This window comes from Hylobates moloch, unplaced genomic scaffold (genome assembly GCF_009828535.3).
Source record: "Hylobates moloch isolate HMO894 unplaced genomic scaffold, HMol_V3 SCAFFOLD_1, whole genome shotgun sequence".
In the NCBI taxonomy this organism is placed as follows: Eukaryota; Metazoa; Chordata; class Mammalia; order Primates; family Hylobatidae; genus Hylobates; species Hylobates moloch.
This window is the reverse complement of record NW_026652276.1, coordinates 178,889,561-178,916,636: the sequence shown is the minus strand read 5'-3', so window position 1 is coordinate 178,916,636 and position 27,076 is coordinate 178,889,561. Positions and strand designations below refer to the sequence as shown.

Genomic DNA, 27,076 nt, shown 5'->3' with positions numbered 1-27,076 from the left:
TGTGCCACCATGCCTGGCTAATTTTTGTATTTTTAGTAGAGATGGGGTTTTACCATGTTGGCCAGGCTGCTCTTGAACTCCTGACCTCAAGTGATACACCTGCCTCAGCCTCCCAAACTGCTGGGATTACAGGTGTGAGCCACCACACCCAGCCTCTTGAAAGATTTTCTATAATTAAGAAAATTAAACACTCCAACAGAATTCTAAAGTCTTTACTAAATCCTCATACTGCACACTCAGCTTTAATATTCTGGTTAGTTTCACAATTCTATTTTAGTACTACACACCTAGGACAGCTATACTACAATTATTGGCATAAATATTTATAAAATCTGATGAGCCATTCCTTGAGAAAAGGGTATACTAAAAAAGAACTTTAGGCCATCTCCTACAACATTGTGGTCATCTAAAGTCACATATATCAAATTATATAAACTCTTGCTTTCCAATAATTGGTTTACTCATAAAAGGACTTCTGTTTCAAGTTGTCTCTATTCTAATGTCACTGTGATTTAATAATAGTAACAGATATACTTTCTTTTTCTCTACTCTAGGAGGCTAGCAGTGAGGGAACAGGAGAGTATTCTAAAAGAGGGGATATTTAGGTTGAAATTTGAAGGAGAAAGAATTTTCAGGCATAAAACATGGAGGAAGAAAGCCACAACGTGTTGTGGGAACAACAGCATAAAGGCTTGGAGGAAGAAACATGAGTTATCTAGAAAACAAGAGACAATGTAGTTCAAATTCAGATGTATCTTGGGGTGTGCTGCATGGTGAGGTTCTGACAGAGATAGCCAAAGACATAAATATTTTAGCATTCCAATTAACATACAGAATAATATATGTAGTATATGAAAGCAGTAAGATCAGATTTTAAGTTAACTTATATTTTCAGTATTTAATTCTTATGACATAATTATTAAGCATAATTTTCTCTAACAATATGATCTGCAAAGTGATTTTATGTAAAACATGTCATTGATTCTTAAGAGCATTGAGAAATAGACATGTCAAGAATTTTGTATCCCCACTGATTATTATAATATCAAGACTATTTAACTATTGGCCTTTTTGTAATGATAAAATGCTCTAGAATTTAAAATTGCCATTTTTCATTTGATTGACCAGGAAAAAGTCAGAAATTAAAAACAAATATAAATGTTTTGACATGATCATGCATAAACATATTAGAAAATAAACCCATAATATCCTAGATTAGAAATTTAATAACAAGTATCATAACTACTATGGTAATATTAAGGTTTCAATAGGTCCTCTGTATTTTGCTTAATCGGAACCAAAGTGTCTCTTAGAATCAGGGACAATGCCAACACATATGGGACCTTTGTGAAGATTTAAAAAGGCACTACCTCGGGAGGCACAAATTATAGTCCAGAGCTTACAGTCTGGCAAGCAGAATTGTGATCAGTCTCCTCTTTTACTGCCTCACCCAGGGGCCCTGTGGAGGATACAACCTTCAGGACCACATGTGTCCATATTTCTGGGAATAGGACTCTTGTACATATTCTGGATATGCATGACTTGCATCTATTAATACTTACCTGTATCTCAAACTAACCATCCATCCTACGTTTGTTCGTGTTGGAATCCCATTTACAACTCGCAATTGTTTCGTTTTGGCACAAGATATTACAGGATCTGAAACAGGACCAAACATAACATTTTAAAATAAGAATTTGAAATAATCAGTGCCTCTTAGTTTTCTTAAATGCAATGATAATTAGACAAATGTAACTATTCTTATTGTGTCCAAAAAACAGTTTGGAGAAAGAGTAGTTTTATATCACCGCAGCATTATATTAAGCCCTTAACACTTGCCGTCTTCATCTAAGAAGTTGAGTAACTCAGAAAAACAAATCAACTGAAAGCAGACAGGATTGCCATGAGAGTGACAATGGCTTTGCTCACAATACACTAAGACCGAGCTCCTCAGGTCTAATCCCTCACCACCCTCAACATAAAATAAACCAAAGTTATTTACAATGGTTATTTCTAAAGGTCAGTAGAAATCAATAGATTCAGTGAAAAAAAACAAAACCAAGCTTTACTTGGATATTACTTCTGAATTTGTACAGTTAGATTGTAGATTTATTCAATGTCTTACCAACATTTGATTTATTGAAATCATATCCAAATGATGTAATTATTATATTCAAATCATTATGTCCAAAGACATAATACAAAATTCACTGGAGTAAATGTTTTCCTGACCCTCCTCTGTGCTCCTCGCCTTATCCCCTCTACTTCTGCCCATGGTCTAGAATAGATTTCCATTTGCTTCTTGAGCCTGGGGCACAGCAGGTGGTATTTTAAATCAAAAACACTTGAGTAACTTCCTTCAGCTCAAGAGATATGTGAAAATAAAATACAAGTGGCCCCCAACAGATTCTTAAACTGAGGATTAACTGAGTATCTCAGACTGTGTCATCTTGTGCCCACTTGACTGTAGGGCATGCAGAGAAGTTTACAAATAGAGTAGAATAGAGGCACTGAATAACTTTCCAAATTTCGGGTTTCATTCTTCCTGACTTCAGCATCCTAATTTTATTAAATCATGGTATATATAAAGGTGGTCCATTATACGGATTGTGCCCCAAATTAAAAGTAAATATAAACACTCTTTTCAAAATCACATATACCATCTTATAAATTTTTTGCAAGAGAATTGAATTTTTATATTCAGTATGCAGTTGCCTTTGAAACTCCTTTACACCTATGCATAGAAAAAAATATTTTAAAAAGTAAAAATAAATAGATTAACTTCTTTTTATAATGGAAGCTAATATAGATAATTTTCTTTGAAAGAAATAATGACACTTCTGACACGCAGAGAGAGACTCAGAATATACTTTATATTGTGAAATATTACTTACGGTCTAAATTGACTATTGTGGGTGTGGTATCACCTTCACCTGTAAAAATAAATGTATAGATAAATACATAATTCATATATGCATATATCTGTTACATAAAACTAAATATATATTAAAATCCAAGTATCAATGAATTCAGTAATTTACGAAAATTCTTTTTGTTTTGTTGTTTTGTTTTGTTTTGAGACAGAGTCTCATTCTGTCACCCAGGCTGGAGTCCAGTGGTGCTATCTCAGCTCACTGCAACCTCCTCCTCTCAGGTTCAAGGGATTCTCCTGACTCAGCCTCCCAAGTAGCTGGGACCACAGGCACACACCACCACACCCAGCTACTTTTTGTATTTTTAGTAGAGACGGGATTTCGCCATGTTGGCCAGGCTGGTCTCAAAACTCATGACCTCAAATGATCCACCTGCCTCAGCCTCCCAAAGTGCTAGGATTATAGGCATGAGCCACCACACCTGGCCAATTTAATAAAATTCTTGACATTTTATTCAGAGATAAAATGTAAACTCTTTTGAGTAATTATACACCACATTTACTGGATAATATTGTAAGTTTATGCCCTCTGGTACTAGGTGATATGAGCAGAGCCCTATTTTATGACTGTGGAGGCCCTCAGGTGTGTGTTTTGATGATCATTGACCATTTGAATTACATTGCCGTCATCAAGGAGCTGCCTCGATCCACCAAGATGTCCAATATCCTACACCATGAACATTCCATTGAATAGCACTCGTGTTCATTATTGTCTACTTGGACTCTTCATATTGATAGGCCATTTGCTTCTGTAATTTGAATCATTTAATTTATTTCTGAAAACTTTTAGTTTTATATGGTTAAGGATAATTGCAACTACACAAACTTCATAAATCTCTGCAAGGATTCTAGAAGATAGATATCAATGTCACTAACAGAAAAAGAGGAATAATACAATATAATTATGCTTTGTTGCTTAAATATTTCAAGGGTTGATTTTTCCAGATGCTAGTAAAAAATATGGAAAAAAGAGAACACTGAAAACTACAAATTAATTCTAATTAAAACCTGTAGCTTACTACTTTTTCATCTCTACTGGGGCTTAATTGCCACAAATAAGAGAAAGGCTTGGAAGATGCGAGGATTTTGAAATACTTATGCTGTAATGAATGAGACACAAGACATTTCCTGGAGCTTAATGTGTGACTATTCAGAATTGATGGCATAGAGTTCAGTCAGGCACTGTTGAGACTCAGATGGTTGTTAATCCCTGGAAATGCCCTGAGCTCAAATAAGCCAGCAACAAACCAATAATGTATATGGATTCCTTTGTAATAGATGCCAATGTGATTGTTATTTATGAGGATAGTTGTGAGAATTAATATATACTTATTTAAGTCCATTTTTCAGATCTATGTATTTTAAATGAATAGGTTAATGGTAAACATACAAAATTCATCATTTCTCTTTCCCTGTAGCTTATCCTAGAGGAGGGTTTGTCAGTCAGCTGAGGTCAGTGTTTCAGTTCATTAAGTATGAGTTAAGATTGAGGCAGACTATGGTAACAAAACATCAAGGATATTGGTTTTCCACGTAAGTCAAATACATGAAAATGTTAAATAAGTAGATTTTTATTTCTTATTTTGTGATGAGAAAGACTGGTTATTTGTTCTATCTTTACTTGTATATTAAGTCTCTTATTTCTAAGCATTAAGCTAATAGGTCAACAAAGTGCTTAGTTAACTCTTGTATCTTACAATATATTTCGCTTTAAAAATTTGTAGATATGGCATTGCGTGGTGGCTCGTGCCTCCCAGCACTTTGGGAGGCTGAGGTGGGTGGATCACAAGGTGAGGAGTTCAAGACCAGTCTGGCAAACATAGTGAAACCCTGAATCTACTAAAAATACAAAACATCAGCCAGGAGTGGTGGCAGGCATCTGTAATTCCAGCTCCTTGGGAGGCTGAGGCAGGAGAATTGCTTAAACCTGGGAGGTGGAGGTTGCAGTGAGCCGAGATTGTGCCACTGCACTCCAGCCTGGGCAACAGTGTGAGACTCTGTCTCAAAAAAAAAATTGTAGATACTATACATTTTGGGTTTTAATAATTAATAGTAATGTATATGTTTTGCTTTCTCTAATCCAATATTTCTCACACTTTAGCATAAACTGAAATACCTTTTACAATTAAATTTCTGGGGATTCTGGGTTGGTGGCTGGATGCATCCATTTAACAAGCATCCTAGGTTCTTCTGTTGCATGCGTGGAGGAAAACTTGAAAAACTACTTTCTAGGCCTTTTCCATTTCACTGCCAAATACTATTCTCACTTTTCTTCCTTTACTTTCACCACTATCTATACTACACTATCTATACCACACTACTTTCAGACTCATGTCTAAAAAATATATGTGATACAATACTTATTTTTTATTGGTTCAACTTAAATTTGAAGAAATAAAACATGTCGATGATAAAAGTTTTACCTATGGAAGAGTAGGGGTGTGTGTGTGTGTGTGTGTGTGTGTGTGTGTGTGTGTGTGTGTATGGCCTCAGAACCAAACATGGACATTTTCTGAAAACATAAAGAAAACTTTCTCCCACTCTTCTTAAAGTTTTAACTCAATTTCAAAAGTTTACGAACATCATGTATTTCTCCATGAAGAAATCTATGTTCACATTCTCATTTTATTGTTAATATATACGTATTACCTGATTATATTGCTTTGTAATTGTTTCCATAAATGTCTCTCTTCTACACTATGAACTATTTAAAATTAAGAAGCAGTGTTTGTATTTTTATAAATGTAGTATGTTATATATGGCTTTGAACTCAATAGCAGCTCAATTAACAATAATGAATGAACAAACAAAAACGGAGATGGAAGTTAAGGTTTTGACTGTTTACTATGCAACAGACACTGTTCACAATAGCCCCATATAATAGGTACTTTTATTATAATATATTGCAAATACAAGAGTCCTAAGTGGGTTTAGTAACTTGCCCAAGGTACTTAAAAGTGATGGGTCTGGCATTCTTAGGAAGTCTGCATTGAAGTTCTCAACCACTACGCTCTTGGTAGTTAATCAAGATTTTTCTAAAATAGTATACTAACTGTCTGTGTATACTCAATCATATAGTCACCTCTGCATTTTTATGTTTGCATATTTGATAAACTTAAAAATATGTAAAATATTATTTTGTAAGCATGTTAGAAAAAAAGAATAAAAACCTTTACATGTTTTGTAAGAGAATTTTACAGTGTAAAAATGATTTATACAGCCTCTGCAGTTATATAAATAATAATAACTCAAATCTTCTAAAGATAAATATTATCACCCTTTCACCAGGGAGAAAATGTAAATAAATCCTGGCTATAAATATTAGTTAGAAAAATGACAGTGTAAAAATCTTTATTGAAATTAATGTGTGGTATACATTGAAATAAAATGATTTATCTGCAATAGCATTTAATCAAATACTAGTAACACCCTCAAGTCTTTCAACAGCACGTTACTTTAAGTTTAAAAATATTAGTTGAAAAAATTTTTTGAAAACTTGTAAATTATTAGAGTCCTGGCTCTCTTGGTTTGTGATTATAAATGAAATCACAGTGCCTTGAGATACTATAGGGCATTTCACTCGTAACCATGCATATGTGCTAGATAGAGCTGCTGTGATTTTTAAAAATCTGGAAATCGGTAGAGGAAGCAAAATAACCTGTTTTAGAAGGCAGATAATTGCCTTTTTCCTTCTTCCTACACCATTTTATATTCTATGAGCCTCCATTAGTCTTAAACATAGAGACTTAACAAAAACATAGTGCTATAAAACTAGTACTTAGAAAAATAATAATCTTTTAATAATTTTTAAATATTTTTGTATGGCATTCTCTGAAAAGGTAGGTGTGTTTCTTCTAGTATTAACAATGGGCCTATGCCAACCTTAACAAGGGAAAAGTGAAGAACATTAGGAAAACAAATTCATTTGAAAGGCTATGATCATGGCTGATAAAATGAAAATAAACTTATTAGAAATGCCATTTATTGGCAAACATATAATATATTTAGTTATTTATTCTTACAGAGAATTTCCCAACCTATTAAAAATCGATGGAGCAGCTCCACGTCTTAATTATAGGTAGACTTGATTAACATCATATTTTAAAAGTTTGCCTTTAATGCTAGAATTTCATAAAACATGACTGCTGTTTCCATTTAAGGTGAAATTTACCTCTTTAATTTGACATAAATTCGAGAAAAACATAGACTTGTGTTTGTATTTCATTTTTTAAAAGCAACACTATTATTTCTTCAGTTTAATCTCTTTTTAGAGTATATATTTTTGCTGCCCTTCGCAAGGTACTTGCTACTACTGGCTTGTCTCACAAGAAAAACATTCTTAAAACAAAGTTCTTATCGAACTTATAAAAGTATTTCCTTTCTAAAGAGAAGGTGATTTAACATTGTGGTAAAGGATGTTTGTTGTAAACATAGAGTTACAGATACATAGTATAATAAAATGGTTTCTTTCTACTGACACAGTTTTATAAAAAGGCTTTTTCACTCAATAACATATTTAAGACATACTTCCATCTCAATACGTATTACTGGACATCAGTGGTTACCAGTGGTAATGATTTTGCCCTCCAGGGGACATTGGCAATGTCTAGAGATAGTTTTGATTGTCACGACTTGGAGCAGGTGTCATGCTACTGGCATCTAGTGGATAGAGTCCAGGAATACTACTAACATGCTACAATGCACAGAACAGCATCTACCCCAAAATGTGGGTGTGTGGAGGCTCAAAAGTCCTGATCTATGTCAACATTATTACTGCTTTTGATACATTTTACCAAACTAACTTCCAGGCAGGATTTTGAATTCACACTCCAAGTAGCATAGAATTGAGACAGCCTGATTACCCAGGTCCTCACTAATACTGGATATTTACAATCATTTTATTTGCCACCCTGACAGGTAGAAGTGACTTCTCATGTTTTAAATATTTTTTCCTACCAATATGTTTTAATGTCTTTTCATTTATTTATTAGCTATATTTTTGAAGATTTATTTTCTACTTTTTTGTCCGGAGTTCTCACATCTTTTTCTTACTGATATCTAGGGACTTTTTAATATGAATTATGCCAGACATGTATTTTATATGAACTATGTCAAACATGTATTACATGTTTTTTATATAACTTTTACTTTATACACTAATATCTTTTTAACAAAGCCATCTGGGAATCAGATAACTGGGTGGAAAACTCCAGGCTCTTCTTTAGTCTTAAGTTAAAGAACTGAGAAGGAAATAGAAGTACCATTAGTTCAGATCTGCTCACGGCTTTTTAGTGGGCTGGGAACTTTGCTGAGAGCTCTGCTATATTCAGAAGCCGAACAGGTAGTATTGGTGTGGGGGAGTGGGGAGATCTTTCTAGCCCAGTCATATTAGAACTGTGGCCAATTAATGCTTTCGGAATCCAAATGAAAATCTTCTGAGGGAAGAGAATCTCCTTTAAAATGTTAAAGTTTCTTCTTATTTATACGAGAGATGGAGAGAGAGAAAGAGAGACCATGTGGTGTGTCTGTGTGTGTGTTGTGTACATTTGTGTGTGTTGCTCTCTGGAGAGCTTCCTCATTTGGGAATAAATGCCAGACCGCTTGTATTATTTACAACTTTGAGATGAAATGTAGTACGTTTAAAATATTTCACAAGACACCAATCCCTAACTGTACTTACAACGAGAAATAGGGCAATAATCCCAAGGAATGAGTGGATTTCCCGTGTAGCACCAGGGTCCATGAGCATCATCATCTGGATTTCGGCAGTAATTCTCATTCAGCTTACTTGCATCTGGTTCCCAGAAGATATGACTGTGGAAAAAACAGGCTTTGCACATCATAAGATGCTCATTCCATCCAAGAGACACAAAATATTACAAAAAGATATAATCTCAGCACATTACTTTCACTGTAGATACAGCATAACCTTCTACTTGGGATGAATTTTAGCTATTTTGTTTGAGCTCTGTTTGGTTGCTACTGTTATTCCTACACTTTAGAAGCAGATTCTCTAACTTGGAAATATGGAAGAGGGCTCCATAATTGGCATATTAGATTTTGTGATTTTGCCGCTATTTGATAATCCCAGTGGCATGGTAACGATAATTCTGTGCATAGAAATAAGAGAAACATTGTCTAAAGCAAGCAGATGGCAAAGATTAAAACTATAAAATACACAAAAATACAAGCTATTATACAAGTTTTTTTACATTTTAGATACAAATGAAGCATCACTAGCAATATCACTATGACAGAGTACAAGAAGATATACTGAAATTAATAATGTGTTAATTAAATAATTAAAATTCTAAATTGTACTGGTCATAGTTACAAAATATTATTTTCTGACAGATAACCGAGCAATATTTTATTTCTAATTTACATCTTAACTAAATTTATTACAAAAGAAAAGCAAAGATTGTAAATTTACTGTAAATTATTTTATAAGGCCATTTTCATTCATGTAACATCAATATTTACATTTACCTCAATAACATGAATGAAGTCAATTCTACATGGCCACTTCGACTGATCATAAAAGTCATTAAAACTATGTATCTTACTGAACTTGTTTCCAGTTATTAATTGCTACCATGCTTGAATATAATTAATGTGTCATTTTAAATAAAATTTTAAAAAGCTTGAACATGGAAACTTGGACTGTATTTCCAGACCAAGTTTCATTTTTCTGGACCAAGAATAACAGTAAACACATACAATACTTATTACATGCCACATTGTGTTGTAGGTTCTTTATAGATATAACCTTAGACCAATCTTATGAGATAGTCTTTAAGGTTATGCCATATTACATTTGTGGAAATTGAAATCCAGACAGGAAAACTAATTGGTGTAATGTCACATGACTTGCAAACACTAGAGCTGGGGTTTGAACCCATGGCTATTTCAGGAGTCAGTGCTCAAAACCGCCATGCTCTATCTCCTACTTACAAAGTTTGTCCTTAAGCCAAAATGGTACCATGTGACTTAATCCTTGATCAGTTTCCTACAAATTGTTTCCAAAAGTCAAACCTAAACTTGATGAATTAAGTATTACTAGAGACCCATTGATAGTTTCTAAATAAATATATCACATATTTTCAGTGGCATGCTGGTAAAAGTTTACCAACTGGTACTTTGAAGTATGTGTATGTTGAGGATGAAGATGAGGAATCCTCGTCTGAAGCTGTTGCTGATTTCTGTAGTGTAAATACTTCTACCATGAAAATTCCAAGCTTCTAGTGTAAAATCACTGAAACACTTTTGAAAGACGATGAGAACAATTCTCTCTCACAAGTCCATAAGAGCAATCCACCCCACCCACCACTGCATGTTTCTAAAAATGCTTTAAAAAATAGCAGTGCTGAAATTAGCATTTATTTTAATCATGCCAATTCTTACTTAAAATTATTTAATAAATCCTTTTACTCCTCAGGATAAAATTTAGATTTCTTAACTGAGCTTACAAGACTCTCTATATGGTGTTGCCACTTTGTGAATTCCTTCTCTGTGGACATGGACCAAGTTACATTCTTTCAGTCTTACCAAAATTATTTCCTATATTCAAATAATCTAATGCTTTGGCCTTTGCACATGCAATTTCTTGTGTCTAATATCCTCTTCCTCCTCTACTTCCCTTGCCCAATTCCTACTCATCATGTACATCCCAGCTAATTTCCCTTCCTTTAAGAAGCCTTCCTGACCACTTACATCTGAGTAGGCACTTCTTTGCATTCCCATAGCATAAAATATGCTATCTTTCGTAGTTTTCATATGGCATTCCCTGTTTGCTGGCATCCCACAAAAGAGTGGGAGATCTATAAGGACAGAACTCTGCTGCTCTTTGAAGTCCTAGAACTACAGTGTCAATATAGTAGCCACTGGCCACATATGGCTACTGAGAAATTGATCCAGTCCAAATTGACAGGTGCTGTAAGTGTAAACAGACACCAGATTTTGAATATGGAGAATGAGAATATAATATAAAATATATTTTTAATTATTTTGTATTAAATACATATTGAAATGAAAAACTGTAGATATATTGGATTAAATAAAATATATTAAAATTAATTTTGCCTGTTTATTTTTACCTCTTTAAAAGTGGCTACTAGGAATTTAACAGAACATATGTCACTTACATTTGTGAGCTGCATTGTCTTTATATTGGAGAGCATTATTTTAGAACTATCCTTTTGTGTGACATAAATTGAAACAATATAATCCACTATTGAGTACATTTTGGAAGAGAATAAGGAACTTAAAGTTAAAAGACTAAAGCAAAGTCACTCCATCTCCCTGAGCCCTTAAATTCCTATCCACATATGAATCTTTCCTATAGGATTATGGTGGTCAAATGGCATAACTCATGTAAAGCAGCTATGTTATAGGCACTTGATCAAATGACTGTAACTTGTTTTTTCTTTTATTCTAGTGCATATACTCTGGGATGTTTATGAAAAAATCTGCTTTAGGTCACAATTATGTGTCATACTTCTTTTGCAATTTTGTAAACACTAGCACTATTGCTAGGGCTGAGTGGGTGCTACCTTCTCTGTCTATATCTATGGTAAAAATCTGTAATTCTCTAAAATGTGTAGATTTTTTTCAACTACATATACATTCCTGTAATTACTGGAAAATTTTATGTATCAAAGCTACAGAAGGCAACCTATCATTACACATTTTTAATAGTTAAGGTTTAGTATTTTAGAAATTTAAATTATATGAGTGATTATTCATTGATTTTTCATAAACTATCAATTATTAAATATGAAAACAATAATCCCATGAAATGCACTATTTCAAACACCAGATTTGCCACTTACTTATACACTGTCTTATTAAGTTATGTAACTATTGTGTCAATGTGACCTTATCCTCCTTGGAGGTTGGAACCAAAATATTATCCACTTTTTGTTGATGTTCCCCATGGTACCAATTACAGTACAGAATACATAGTAAGTGCTCAATAAATATCCACTAACTTGAATTGCATATTTAAAAGTTTGCTACATAAAGAAACAATGTTATGATGAGTTGTAAAGAAAAAACCAATCTAATGCTTTTATTAGCTTACCATGATATATAAAAGAATAGAAAGAAATAGCAATGTACATATCTAAATACACAGTCTGTTGGTATCACTACCTTCTATATATTGAAAGGAAGAAATTTACACACCGATGTAAATCTTCCATGTTCTTGTCCCACATTGAACATGTTAGTCCAGATCTTGTTTGGGATAAGTTGCCCATATAATTTTTGCCATTCCCACGATAACAATCTAGACATAAAATATACAGAAATAAGTCCAATGAATATTAAGGGGGATAAAACAAGAAGATTTTTTACAAGTATATGGAATCATGAAATCAACATAAAAATTAAAGTACTTGAAAGGGCTGGGTGCGGTGGCTCACGCCTGTAATCCCAGCACTTTGGGAGGCCAAGGCAGGCCGATCACGAGGTCAGGAGATCAAGACCATCCTGGCTAACACGGTGAAACTCTGTCTCTACTTTAAAAATACAAAAAATTAGCCAGGGCGTAGATGGCGGGCGCCTGTAGTCCCAGCTACTCAAGAGGCTGAAGCAGGAGAATGGCGTGAACCCGGGAGGCGGAGCTTGCAGTGAGCCCAGATGGCGCCACTGCACTAGAGCCTGGGCGACAGAGCGAGACTCCGTCTCAAAACAAAAAGAAAAAAAAATTAAAGTACTTGAAATCTGTACAAATCGAAAATACTCAAATATCTCAGATTAAAATATCTTTAAGCCCAATATCTTCATCAAAATAAGGGCTTATGCAAATTCAAATATAACAAATAATAATTTAAAAACAAAATAATTTAAATGAGTGGCCCTTTGGAACAACAAAGAAATAAGAATTTTTAGAATAACACATGTATTTCCCAACATTTTCTTCTGAAAAATTTCATTCCATAGAAAAGTAATATAACGAACATTCATCTCCTAGTCACATTTCTTATGTTTTGATTTTTGTCTTTTATGACATTGACATTCTGAGTCACCCAAGTCAGCTGTTTTACAAATGCTCTTTAAGTTCATTTTGTTTGATTTATTTTCTCATGAATAAAACCAAGTTAAAGATATTTGACAGGAATATTGCATCAGTGATGCTTTGTCCTTTTTAGAGCATAACATCTTGTGACACATGATGTCACTTTGTTCCATCACTGGTGATGTGTTTGATCACTTGGTTAAGTGGTGCAAAGGAAAAACTCCTCTTTGTATTTCACAAAAAAATCGGTTGGGGCCTTTGAGTCTGAATAAATATCCTAATGCCAAACAAATTTTCACAAAATAGCTTAGGCATACGTTAATGAATTTTGCATGAACCACTTATTGTCATGCTGATGATAAAATGGTTATTTTGCTATTTCTAACATTTCTTTGTATTTGTTAGTTAGCATTAATAAATAAAAATTTTTCCTTTTCCCTTACCCCATTCATTTAGGTATTAGTAGTAGAAGTGCTAGCACTAGCTGTAGAAGTAGTAAATTAAATGTGGACCAGTGGATTTTCTTTGTATTTAATATGATATATAATCTATTCCTGTTATTCATTTTGATGCTCAAATTGTTCCAAATTTGGCCAGTGGAAGCCACTTACTCCTGTGTCTCTTACTATGCTCCATGAGGTTTTCTGTTTCTCTTTTTTTAATTGAGCAATTTGTGTTCTCCTGCCTCAGCCTCTTGTGTAGCTGGGATTACAGGCATGCATCACCACACCTGGCTAATTTTTTATATTTTTGGTAGAGATGGGGTTTCACCATGTTGGCCAGACTGGTCTCAAACTCCTGACCTCAAGTGATCCACCTGCCTCGGACTTCCAAAATGCTGGGATTACAGGCATGAGCCACCATGCCCAGCCATACTGTTCATATTTTTAATCAAAAGAAATATAGTCAGAAATCAAGTTCTTCAAAAAATATAAGTTGGTCAGGTGCGGTGGCTCACATCTGTAATCTCAGCACTTTGGGAGGTTGAGGCAGGTGGATCACTTGAGGTCAGGAGTTCAAGACCAGCCTGGTCAACATCGTGAAACCCCATTTCTACCAAAAATATAAAAAATTAGCTGGGTGTGGTGGCGTGCGCCTATAATCCCAGCTACTCAGGAGGCTGAGGCAGGAGAATTGCTTGAACCCCAGAGGCAGAGGTTGCAATGGGCCGAGATCATGCCACTGCAATCCAGCCTGGGCGACAGAGCGAGATTCTGTCTCAAAAAAAAAAAAAAAGAAAAAGAAATTTTAAAAAGTACATATATATATATATGTTGCATTCCAAATTTAAAAAGAATTAATCTACTTTTAAAAATATTCTATACTTTTAAATAATACCAAACATTTTTAAAGTGACCTTTTATATTTAATATTCTTAATTTTTATGTGAATGAAAACTGTACATTTGACTATGAAAGGTCATCTACAAATTTATATCAACATTAAGATTTTATGTTGGGAAAAATAACTAATGGGTACTAGCCTTAGTACCTGGGTGATGAAATTGTCTGTACAACAAACCCCCATAACACAAGTTTACCAATGTAACAAACCTACACATATATTCCAAAAAAGTAAAGAATGGAAAATACACAAGAGCCATAAACAAGAAACTAATGAAATTGCCTACTTGCAATGGTGAGTAGAAAGTAGAAATGGAATGGCATGGAAGCAAGAGAAAAGGACACTTCTCTGAATTTACCCTTTCATATAGTATTGACTATATCCAATGTTAAGGTTTTAAATATTCAAAAACTAATATCCAGAAAGATGAAAATAAAGAGAAATATGCCTATGTATATATCAAATGTATACCATTAATACAGAGAAGGAAAAAAATCCAGATGATTTTTGGATACAATTTTCTGACTGTATATACTCTCATTAGAATATATTTTAAGACTGAAATAACTGTAAATACATTTTATGATACTGATATAAATATTTAAATTATATTGTTTACTGCCTTAAGTATATAATATATAGTATATACAATATGTAGTGTTTTATCCACATTTTAACGAAATTCTGTAATTTCAGTTTTCATTTTTCTTTAATAGTGTTTTTTAACATCCAGTTGGAAGAATGTTTGTATATACATTAATTCAGATGTTGCAAGATTTGAAAAATGTTTCCACTCATCTAACTATATGTAGAACTTATATTTTCTGTTTTCTGGAGAAGGATAAGAGCAACATCTTTCATATATATATATATATAGATATAGATATAGATATAGATATAGATATACACACACAGATATATATATATACACACATATATACACACACATATATATACACATATATATATATCTGTGTGTGTAGATTTATATCTATAGAAAGATACCTAGATCTAAGTAGATAGATCTATCTGTAGATATATCTGTATTTGAGAATTTAGGCAAGTTACTTAAATTCCATAAAACTAATATTTTCACCTATGAATGAATTATCTGATAAGCAATAACATGTTTACCCTCCAGAATCCCAAATTTTCATATTCTATTACCTGATCCTTTTTAAGTGATGTATATGTATATAAAATATCTTAATACACACCAAAGGTTTATCAAATAATTGTTTTCCTTTATCACTCACAAATTATTAACAAATGTTCAAGTAAATGAGACAGGAACACAGAAGACTCAGCTGGTACCAAACTTCCCTTAATCATTGGCTTCAACTTTATTTCCAACTGATCCTTAAAAGAACAGTGAAATTGACTGAAAAGGGACTCATCCCTTCTTCCCTCTACAACTCTATTTTCAGAGTTGCTCGTGAACAATGACACTGTGGAAAAAGTTAAAGGATAGAAGAAGTATGCCTAGGGCAGTAAGTCTATGAGATGGAGCTTTAAATTTGGCTTGGGATTTCAAGGATGATTTAGGGCTAACCATGATCATGACCATCACAATTAAGTCTATGTGAAATAGAACATGATCATTTAAAAAGGATAACTCTCAATTTACTATACATCAGTAATTCCCAGGACTCAACTTTATCCTTAATATTCAACAAATTATTTCTTCGAAAAATCTACCTTTTAAAAAAATTATTTTACATTCATGGGTACATAGGTAGGTTTGTTATATGTAAATTGTGTGTCACCGGGGTGGGGTGCATAGATTATTTTGCGTGCATATGCATGCGTGTGTCTTTATGGTAGAATGATGTATATTCCTTTGGGTATACACCCAGTAATGGGATTGCTGTGTTGAATGGTAGTTGTGTTTTAAGTTTTTTGAGAAATCTCCATGTGGCTGAATCAATTTACATTCCCACCAAAGGGATATAAGCATTTCCTTTTCTCAGCAACCTCACCATCATCTATTATTTTTTGACTTAAAAATCTATTTCAATCTGATTTTACTACCACTCCCTGAGGCAGTTATCTTCAATGGCGTCTATGTTTCCAAATGCAATGGTGATTTCCCTCAAACCCCACCATTATCCAGCAGCTACACTGCTAACAACCAGGGTCAAGTCACTCCCATCTGTAGTCTGAATTACTGAAACAACCACTTCATTGGTTCTCCTGTTTTAACCTTTGTCAGGAATTCTAGCTATTTTCCGAAATGCAGCCAGAGTGATCCAGTTAAAACTTAAGTCAGATTGTGTAACTTCTCCTTTCAGAGAAGAGTCCTAAGAGTCCTTTCTCTTTCAGAGCAAAAGGGCAAACAATTCCTGAAAGGCTGATGCAATTTTAGCCCAATTGCCTCTCTAATCTCATCTCCTACTACTCTTCATCTTACTTATTTTGTACTAGCTACAGTGATGTGCTTATTTATTTAACTTTCTCAGAACTCCCTCATCTCACACCATTTGCATTTGCAGTTTTCTTTATCTAGAATACTCTTACACATATATGTGCATGGCACATGCTGCTCCCTCACTGCCCTTGGGTCCTCCTTATATGTTAACATAGCAAGTAAGATCTTCCCTGAACATTAAAATATAAAAGAGCAGCACCCCTCTTTTCTAACTCTGCGACATTTTTCTCTCTACTACTTGTGATAAACTACTGTAATATTCCCATTCTCATTTTTATTTTGCTTATTTTCTATCAGTTGGATATTAGCTCCAGGGGGTCAGCTTAGTTTTGTTTACTTGTATATCTCCAAGGCTTAGAACTGTGGCTGTCAGTAGCATACACTCAGCTAAATAAATAAATGTTGAGTGAATAAACATATAAGAAAAATCCAGCTTCAAACTTGGTGATTTTGTTTGCAAGCCAGCAAAACCAGTGCAGCAAGAAGTAGATCTTATGCTGTAAAATGTGTCCTCCCTTTAGGCATTTCCCCTGAATTTAATCATGCCCACCCTGCAGAATGTCAGCTATTACCTTGTCCATGTGACATATCACAGTTTGGAATTTGGGAGCAGTAGCCAACTCGGATGTTTGGATCAGTGGTAAAACACCAGGGTGATTCAGACCCATCTGGATTTCGGCAGTAATTTTCTCGTAGGTCCCTATTGAGAATAAGCATGTTAATGTAAATTGCCGGAGTTCTTACGTTGGTGAAGTCAGCGCTGTTACATTTCTAGAATTCTAGAACGTATGCATGTTTATAAATAGAGTTCTAAGTTTTTGGACTTAGAATAGCTATAACAATTTAATACTCAGTATACATAACTGACACTGCCCAAATTACTGAAATAAATGCTGTCATATGTTAATATTTTTTTCCTTCCACAGGCCTAGAGTTTCACCCAAACATTACTGCTTCATAAAAGAGAGAAACGGTACCACTGCATTCTTTTCACTCAGTCTCAAGATTGAGACTCTTAATTGGTACCATTTCAAAACACTGGGCTGTTATTTATTACATGTTCATGGCCCACATATTATGTAGAAACAACATATATCTCTCTTTGTGGAAGAAAGGTTATTATCAATAGTCATTAACTACTCTCATTTAAAATGGAAGTTCAATCTATTCAAATATGTGCCACAAAAAATATGATAGCTATTTTTATTTGAGTTCTGCATTTCTTTGATTTATTTAATTTGATGCATTGATTTATTTTAATTACAAAGCAATTATTTATTGATTTAGAGAGGCTACCTAAAATCTTTCTATATATTTCTATAAAATTAAGGCCCAGGTATACTATAGAAAAACGAACTATAGAACAAATTTTCAGTGTAGTACATGTATCTTCTACATTTTGCCAGTATTTTAATTAGAAATTTAGAGTTCCTAATAAGAAAAAAAATCTATGCTAATATTCTCTGTATGTAGAAGACTTTTAATGGTTTTCTATCAATATAAATAAGGTTCACATTAAATAAAATGTGGATTTCATGATAAATAAAATGTATTAAATATGCTAATTTTAAACAAGTAGGTGCTTTTATTTCATAGATTCCTTGTTAATAACTAAATTAATATTCAATCTTTTGGAGACCACAGTATTTGTATCACTTAGGTCCAATTATAAGTACTATTATACAATTATATTAATATCCAAATGGACCATTCGAAACTGAGGATTTTTTTTTTTTTTTTGAAAGAGTCTCATTCTGTTGCCCAAGCTGGAGTGCAGTGGTGCGATCTCGGCTCACTGCAAGCTCCGCCTCCCAGGTTCACGCCATTCTCCTGCCTCGGCCTCCCGAGTAGCTGGGATTACAGGTGCCCGCCACCATGCCTGGCTAATTTTTTTTTTTTTTTTTTTTTTTAGCAGAGACAGGGTTTCACCGTGTTAGCCAGGATGCCGATCTCCTGACCTCATGATCTGCCAACCTTGGCCTCCCAAAGTGCTGGAATTACAGGCATGAGCCACCACACCCAGCCGAAACTGAGAAATTTTTAAGGAAGAAGCTTGTGTTGAGTTAGAAAGTCAACAAGTATTAGTCTTATCTAATCAAAGTATAAGTCCTGACACAAACTATTATTTAAGGATATAAGAATGTCAGCCACCAATGGTTAAAGCCACTGCATAGCTAAGTGTTAATAACCCATATTCAAACCTTTAGCCTTCTTATAAAATTATTAACTGGAATAGATGAGACAAGCAATTTATCCTTACATCAAAAAAAACTATGTCAGTATAAAATATGTGTGTTAAATTTTACATGAACTTTGCATACACTTTGGCTTTATTTTCTATTATTTGGTGGAGATGGAGTCACCCTTTGTTGCCCAGGCTGGTCTTGAACTCCTGACCTTAAGCCATCCTCCTGTTTCATCCCCCCAAAGTTCTGGATTGTTCATTTAGACAAGCTAATTAAGTGAAGATCGAGGGCTATCAAAGTCTTAGTTTGGACTGACTTTAACATCTGTATTAGAAGCACCTCAGTCAATAATCTAGATTAAGCAAGAATGAAAGTCAAGATTTGCCCAAATATTTTTACTAGGTCCTTACTTTTCACTTGAAGAAAGGATGGTTTACAATTACTAAAGTAAATTGATGATTTTATGATTCATGTCGATTCATCACAGGCAGTATTGTTCAGTTTCAGTGTTCCAAAGATTGCCATTTGTAAGGTCTCAGTACTGGGGCAAGTAAGATTTCATGTTTAATGTTTAATAGAGACACGTGACCAGTACACCCCTCACTACTAGATCACAAATAGTAAATGGTAAATCAGTGTCCTGAGAAAAATGTTGAATCAGATTTTATCAGTTTTATAACACTGCCCAAGCTTTGTTTCTTAATACTTGTGTTTGGTTATTTAAACCAAATAACAAAATTAAGAAAGGATGACTTAAATTCTGCCAAGATACAACAGGTAACTTTTGATACTTAAGTTTCACTTGTGAAGTCTGTGAATTAAATGTTTATAACCATTCTGTTTTTCTTACAGATGAATTTTACTAGGTATCTTCACATACACAATTTCTTATTGGCTATTATGAGTCATTAGAAGTTAACAAAAATGTGAATGGCAGTGACACTATCTCCTTTGTCCCTTATAACTAATATTTTCTCTGTTTCTTTGTTTTTTCTACTTTGATATGTATTTCTCAGGTGTGAAACACATGGGTCATGAATAGAGAGTGAATTGCTATGATGGAAATGAGGGAAATAAACCCAGCATGACAACTATCAATTTTGTTATTGTAAACTAATGGGAAAAAACCTTAGATTAATATTTACTATTTAAACAAATAAATTATGGAACCAGCTAAAGCTTGTGCATGCACACACACATACAATACATATCTCCCCTCTCCTATGGTGGATGGGCCAACTAGTGCTCATAGCTCTTCATTCAGAAATGTTAGGCTGTCTTATTAAAAGCCAATTACATAAAGCCAATATATGTTATTTATAGGTGCTATTTCAGAAAAGCCACTATGAATGATGTGTGTTATTAATTTCAAAAGCAATCACTTTATGTTCCTTATAACAAGGTGGACAATTTAAAAACACATGGCATTGTGTCTGTGCCTGTCTGCAAAAGTCAAGTGGTGTGAAAAGCACCCACAGAGAATGCACAAAACAACTATGTAATTGATACTCAAGGGCAGTTTCTTTGGCTTGAGTCATCTACACAATTGGTTTGCTTCCTCACTTTCAAAGCAAATCCAGAAACAACTGAACACATTCATTTAAGCTTTGAAAAATTATTTTATTCACAGATCTTTAAGGCTAATAACTCTTCAGTAGTAGGCCTTCTCTTTCCATTCTTTCAAAAGAAAAAATGTGTAATCCTCCCAAAGCTAATAAGAAAATTTAAGAAGGCAGTATTTTGAGACATGCCTGGCTATCATGACTATTAACTGATTTATTAAACAGACCCATAAGAGCAAAACTGTGATCAGAAATCCACCTAGGGATGTGTTTCCCAAAGCATAGTGAATCTACCCTCTGGATTTGAACCACCTAGAGTGCTTAATGAAATGCGTATTTGAGGACCAAATCCCAGATTAAGAGAATCAAAATCTCTGAGTGGAGGTGTAATCTGCCTTTTAACTCCTGATTATCACTGGGCGCGCTAAAGTTTGATCACTAACACAAAATTAGTAAAAAGTAACCACTCTACCTCATTTTCCCCAGGGCCTACTGAAATGTATAACATTTGCCTACTTTACTCACTTGCACTTGAAATTTTCAGGAGTCATGTCATGCTTGTGAGGATACTGAGAATCCCAACGCTGACATGGAATTCCATTCCAAATGGTATTGACAGTGCCCCTGTAGCCTTCTCCTTGACCTTGGATGCATTCAGTTGTTTCCAAAGGAACATCAGTGTCATTCATAGTATTGTCAGCTATTGGTAAAAAACAACAAAAAAAAACTTATATAAAATCTTTGAAGATGTCATTTGCCTCTTAGAGTTTATTGGTATTTGTATTAGCAGATTTTTTTCCTGCTACTTATAAGCTTTTATAATAATTGAGTGGAACAAGAAATTTAGCTTAACATCATTACTAACTTCATTCCAATTTTCCTTTCATTCAAATCCTAAATTAGTTTTTTCTTGAAAAGTTACTTAAATGCATTTTACCTCCACATGTATAACTTATATATGCTGAATATATAGTGTTTCTGAAATGACTATACAATTATTTCTAAAATCAGCTTGCTTATAAGTACATACAAAGTAGTAATGAAATTAACCATAATTTTCCTCCAATATAATACATATATTCTGGCCAGGTATGGTGGTTTATGCCTGTAATCCCAGAACTTTGGGAAGCTGAGGTGGGTGGATCACCTGAGGTCAGGAGTTTAAGACCAGCCTGGCCAGCATGGTGAAACCCCGTCTCTACTAAAAATACAAAAAAAATTAGCCAGGAGTGGTGGCAGGTGCCTGTAATCCCAGCTACTTGGGAGGCTGAGCCAGAAAAATGGCTTGAACTCGGGAAGCGGAGGTTGCAGTGAGCCAAGATCGTGCCATTGCACTCCAGCCTGGGCAAGAAGAGCGAAAGTCTGTCTCAAAAAATAAATTAAATAAATAAATAAATTCTAAGCTGACATGTTAAATATATTTTTAGTCATCTTGTTGACAATAAAGAAAAAAATCAGTTATTCCTGGGAAGATCTATCTCCTGCTTTTTTTCCTAGTCCAACTTCAATGCTTACTATACTTCATGAAGATTATGAAACCTTCAGTCACTAAGTAAAAAAAGTATAAAATTAAATTTTTACTACAATTTGGTCTCTCTATGTGTAATGTTTGGTCAATCAAAATGTAACTCAAGACATTCCAGAGCAACTAAAATTCATATATCTTCTTAAAACATACATGAAAATGTTTATGGTTTGATAAAAGTGTAAACTTCCCAGCTACCTTTACAATCTAAATGGCCATTCAAGATGCCTCTGGATGAAACTCAAGTTGACAGCCTCTAGGAGAGTTTAAGATTTGAGTAAATTTCATTGATTTATCCATTTTGGAACTGGATGTACCACTGTACAAAGGACAGGCTAGAATTAGACATGCTTTCAGTGACTAGGGATGCCTATGAAAGTTTTCTATAGTTAATAGTGTACATATTTTTAATAGCTCTTAAATTTCATCTAAACATTTCTCTCATACAAACCATTGCTATCTTATGTAGTTAGTTGAATGCTTTATTTCATTGCATTCTATGAGCTAACCTAGGCAAACTAAACAATAGCCTATGTTTAGAGTTATTCTATGAAGCTTTGTGAAAAAAGGGAAAACGTTACCTTAATGACTACCCTAGTTACTGAAATAAGTTGTACTATGCAAATTTTCAGTAAATTCCTTTTAAATAACTTTATTGCAGCCCATTTAAAAAGTGTTTCAATGTTTTGTATATCTGCTTCAGAGAATAGAAATATGACTCAGAAATATCCAAACTTAAAAAGAAATTCAAATGAAGATGAAAAATGTTCAGTAATTGACCCCTAAAGTGGTAACTGAGATCTGATAGCCTAGAGAATTCATCTATATTGATATTGATGATATATATTGATTTTAGGAAGAACAAAAATTATTGGACTTGGGGAAATGGCTTGTATAGAAAAAGCTGATGCTGATTATGCAAGTCTTTCATAATTTCAATACTATTCAAAGGTCTTTGGTGAAATACAATATAAGATGGATTTCATAGGTCCTAAGGAACTGTATTTCATCGATATAAATGCCATTAACTTACTCTATTTCTGACTATTTGAATTAACTGTTAAATGATATAAGGAGACTGAATCTGTGGGGAAAGTTTTAAAAGATGATAACTCTAAAACAGGTAAAAGGTTAAGTTTGTACTGCTATATTTCATATCTAGTTATAAAACTGATGGGAAAGGAGACAAAAATAAATGTCCTTGGGCATCTATCAATTCATTAGCTTAACATGCTAAAAGAAAATTTTTGGGCACAAGCTCTTGGGCAGCAAACTTGTGACCTCAGTCAGGACTAAGTCCTGACAATGGAAGGGAGTTCAGAGTTAGAACAGCCAGTGTAAACACACTTCCACTAATCTCATAGACTTCATTGTCTGCCTCAGGTACCTCAACTCTTTTACTTTCCTGCTCAACTGTATGTGATTTGTTTTGATTGTTTACTACTGAGCCATTCTTCTCAAGCACTACTCTTACACTGTGCACATAACTCACAGATCCAGTCTTGATGAGTCCAGGTGTCAATCAGTGCCATCTTTGGCTGGATATGGGCCCATCCATTGCATCTCACTGAGAAACTAGTTCAAGGCTCAGTCCATGAAAAATTAACACACCACTCCTTGGACACAAGTATGATTTGCCAGATACCAATCAAGACAATAAATAAAAGGAATATAATATTCAGACCTGATTAAGGATTTGAACATTATTTGTTGAAATTTCTAAATATGGAAGCAGCTTCAAAAGGCTGTTTACTATGTGAAGGTAACTTCCTACTGTAAGGATATGCCTGGGTAGGGGTGAGAGAGTAAAATTGTCTGTCTACATTGTCAATGTAAGATTAAATATCAACTATCATTTCTAGAGCATGTTATTAGTCAAGGGTGATTTGACTTTCAAAGTAATTTTTCCAAAAATAACGTTTTAAAGTTATACTCTTACAGAAATGACCCATGATAATTACAATCTGAAGCAATACTTAGAGCCTTAAACTCAGACACAAGTGGAAATATACCTTATAAAAATGGAGATAGTAAGGTAGACATAGGTTATCACAATTCATTAAAAAATCAATATCTGGCAGGTGCAATGAGCAACTATAAGCAATCACGTGATAATCAGGAACTATTAAGAGGAATGATAAGAGGTAAATACTGATAAAGGCTAAACATATTCCTAATTTGAGAGCAAATTTTGAAATTTTAAGAGCCTCTGTGAAATGAAAGATCTATATTACCAAAACCCCAAGTCAAAGAAAAGTCTACCTGCTTAAAAATATTTAGGAAAATAGTTCACTGCTGATTTATCCACTAAAACTTCAATGTCAGTTCAGACATGTATTGTTAGTGCTAATTCTCTACTTCAACAGGAAGTTTCCAACAAGATTTAATTGAAGAATCTTTCACTTTTAAAAATAGCAATGACATAAATCTCATCATTTGAACTATTATATTGAATAGATTTTTTTCTAAACTTTCATTGGCATATTTTAAAGCATTTACTATAAACTTGAAAAGCCATTGAACATTCATTTTTTAAAAAGTATGTTAAATCGTTAAATAAAAACCCAAATGCTGGCTTTGGATTAAATAATTTAAACTATTTAATATATTTTAATTTGGAGATGGAAAATAAAACCCTTTAGAATTTTTTAAATTATAGAGTACAAAGAATTACTGTAATTCATATAAATATAATATTTTACCAAATAAATATAACTTTTTCATTAGGCTTTATTGAGATGTAAAGAATCTAAATAATAACATTATTATTTTTCATCTTTTTAAAAATAAATATCCATAACTTTAAAATGTGTATAACTCTAATAACTTAATTGTTTTATTTTTCTCGTGTTTTAATTCATTGGAAATATTTGTCATTATTTTAAACACAAACTAGAGTATTTAGCTAGTATTTTTCTTTAACTCCAAAGTATCCTCTGAAATCAGTGCATTGTATTTATTCCCTTTGACATTCAACTGCTAGAAGTCACCCCATAAAAAAAAACTGCATAATTCTGGTGGCAATGTATAGAATAAATAATACAGGCGAATAAAGATATATTAGTATGACAAGGTAACTAAATAGTTTTCATCAATAAATAAGAGTTATTATGAGTCTCCATGAAGCTGTTTAATAAATATCTGATGAGGACCATGATGAATGATTTGTCCATAGACCATTTAACTGTGATATAAATGTTTGATCTTTGCTGCTCACATACTTACTATTCAAACAAAATTAATTATTCCTCGATGGCAGTAAAACAAACTCCTCCTGCAGCCCTGCTGTATAAATATCAAAACTGCGTGTAAAAATAAAACAAATGTTTCGTGACAATTGATTTGGAAAGGGCTATTAAATGTTGGGAAAGGCATTCCTTTGTACTTAATACTTAACATGGGACCTGAGTAAGGGAGGGTTTTGAAAAGTCTCCATTGGCCAAACTAAAATGTCAGAAAACACAGAAACATTCCAAAATATCAGCTGAAGTTGATTGTTTAGACAAAGCAACAAGTATTTTAAAATACAGCATCCCCACATACACAAATATTTTTGCAATCATGTCTACCCAGTTAACATTGAAAATATCTGGAACTCTTCTGAGAGTTCCTACAAAGAAAACATTTTGCCAGGGGTATCAGTAGTGGCTACCCATTGGAAGCAGAAGCAGAATCAAAAGCATTTATGTAATCATCAGTGGTCTATGAGTAAAGGAATGCTTTCCTTTGATGATTGACACAAAATTTTCTGGTTGGAAATGCTTTAAGTAAAACAACATTTGCTATCAAAATTTTTCACTGTCCTGTTTGAATATGAACAAACGCAATGAGTGCCTCTTGGAACATTAATTTCACTTTGCTGGTGTGGTTGTGCTGTGATCTGATTGCTACAAAATTTGGAAGTGAATTTTAAGATGTGAATAGATTTTTTTTGAGACAAAGAGTATTCACTGTTGTCTAATTCTTGGGACAACCATCTTGCCTCCCAACAGAGACCAAGAGAACAAGATCACTAATTAGAAAAAAAATCTAATTACTTTTTTCTATGACGTGCTAGCCAAAGCCTTGCAGAGAGGCCACAGGGCCCTGATAGAGTTCTGAATGGTAGCTGGAGAGAAGGAGTGCATAGTATATTACGAACAGTGACACCCAGGGCTCTGTAAGCTTCATATGAATGATGAGTAAATTCTTACATCTACAGTTTCCACCACCCCCACCCTGCCCTCAACATCCCCACCAAAAGAAAACCCAGATTTCCCAATGGAGACAAGCTATTGCTTCTCTTTTCCCTATAGTTAAGAATAAGTCAATTCATAGGCTGGTAGACAAATACCTGATAATCCCCTGGAGCAGTTCAACCTAACCCACTGCTTCTTCCCAGCTACTGAAGAGCAACTGAAATAGAATTTACTTTATGAAGGTCCCTCGGGATTGAGAACAGTGTGTAATAAAGCCATTCTCCCATCAACAATACTTGTGCTCTGTGGGCCATGAAGACCAGGATCGAGCTCATTATAAATTTAAAGAGCTTTTTGTTTTAAAATTGACATGGGATAAAGTAGTAAAGACCTCCAAAATATGAACCTCAAATTGTTTGCACGTTTGCTTTCCATGTGAAGCCAGGATTCATACCTCAAACTTTTCCCTGGACTTTATCCAAGCTTTTTCTGGTACAAAATGCTCAGGAGACAAGACTTTCATGAAAGGTCTTCAATTCTATAGCCTTAATCTTTAGAAGATGATTTGGAAGAGACCTCCAAGTAAAAGATTTTTCCCTTGAAAAAGGGTATTGACAGCATTGTTTTTTTCTGACACAGGACACAAGATTTTATTTCTATGAATCTCTATTCTGGCCTTGGATAAATTAGGAAAACTCAAAGAAACAATCAGCTTTGTCTAAGAAAGAAAATAATTTGTAAAAATTATTTTGTAATTGTATACAATTTGTAAAAAATATTTTCTCATCATATAAACACACCGAGTCTTAAAAGATGACTATGTTCTTTTAAAGTGATGTCCACGTTCATTGGTTACTAAGGGAAAGGATTTTTTTGTGTATTTGTTTCCAATGGCAACAT

General features: G+C 33.8%; 1 protein-coding gene across 2 annotated transcripts in view; it reads right to left on the bottom strand.

Annotated features, from left to right (window-relative positions):
• HGF (hepatocyte growth factor) overlaps positions 1-27,076 on the bottom strand; it is a 71,665-nt gene that overhangs the window by 9,565 nt on the left and 35,024 nt on the right. For both annotated transcript variants that reach the window (XM_032761218.2, XM_032761219.2), the window contains 6 exons: positions 20,999-21,173; positions 17,298-17,425; positions 12,119-12,221; positions 8,613-8,746; positions 2,895-2,933; positions 1,563-1,659 (listed from right to left, as the gene is read on the bottom strand). In XM_032761218.2, the coding sequence (XP_032617109.1) occupies positions 1,563-1,659; positions 2,895-2,933; positions 8,613-8,746; positions 12,119-12,221; positions 17,298-17,425; positions 20,999-21,173 (676 nt within the window). The remainder of the gene's footprint in view (positions 1-1,562; positions 1,660-2,894; positions 2,934-8,612; positions 8,747-12,118; positions 12,222-17,297; positions 17,426-20,998; positions 21,174-27,076) is intronic.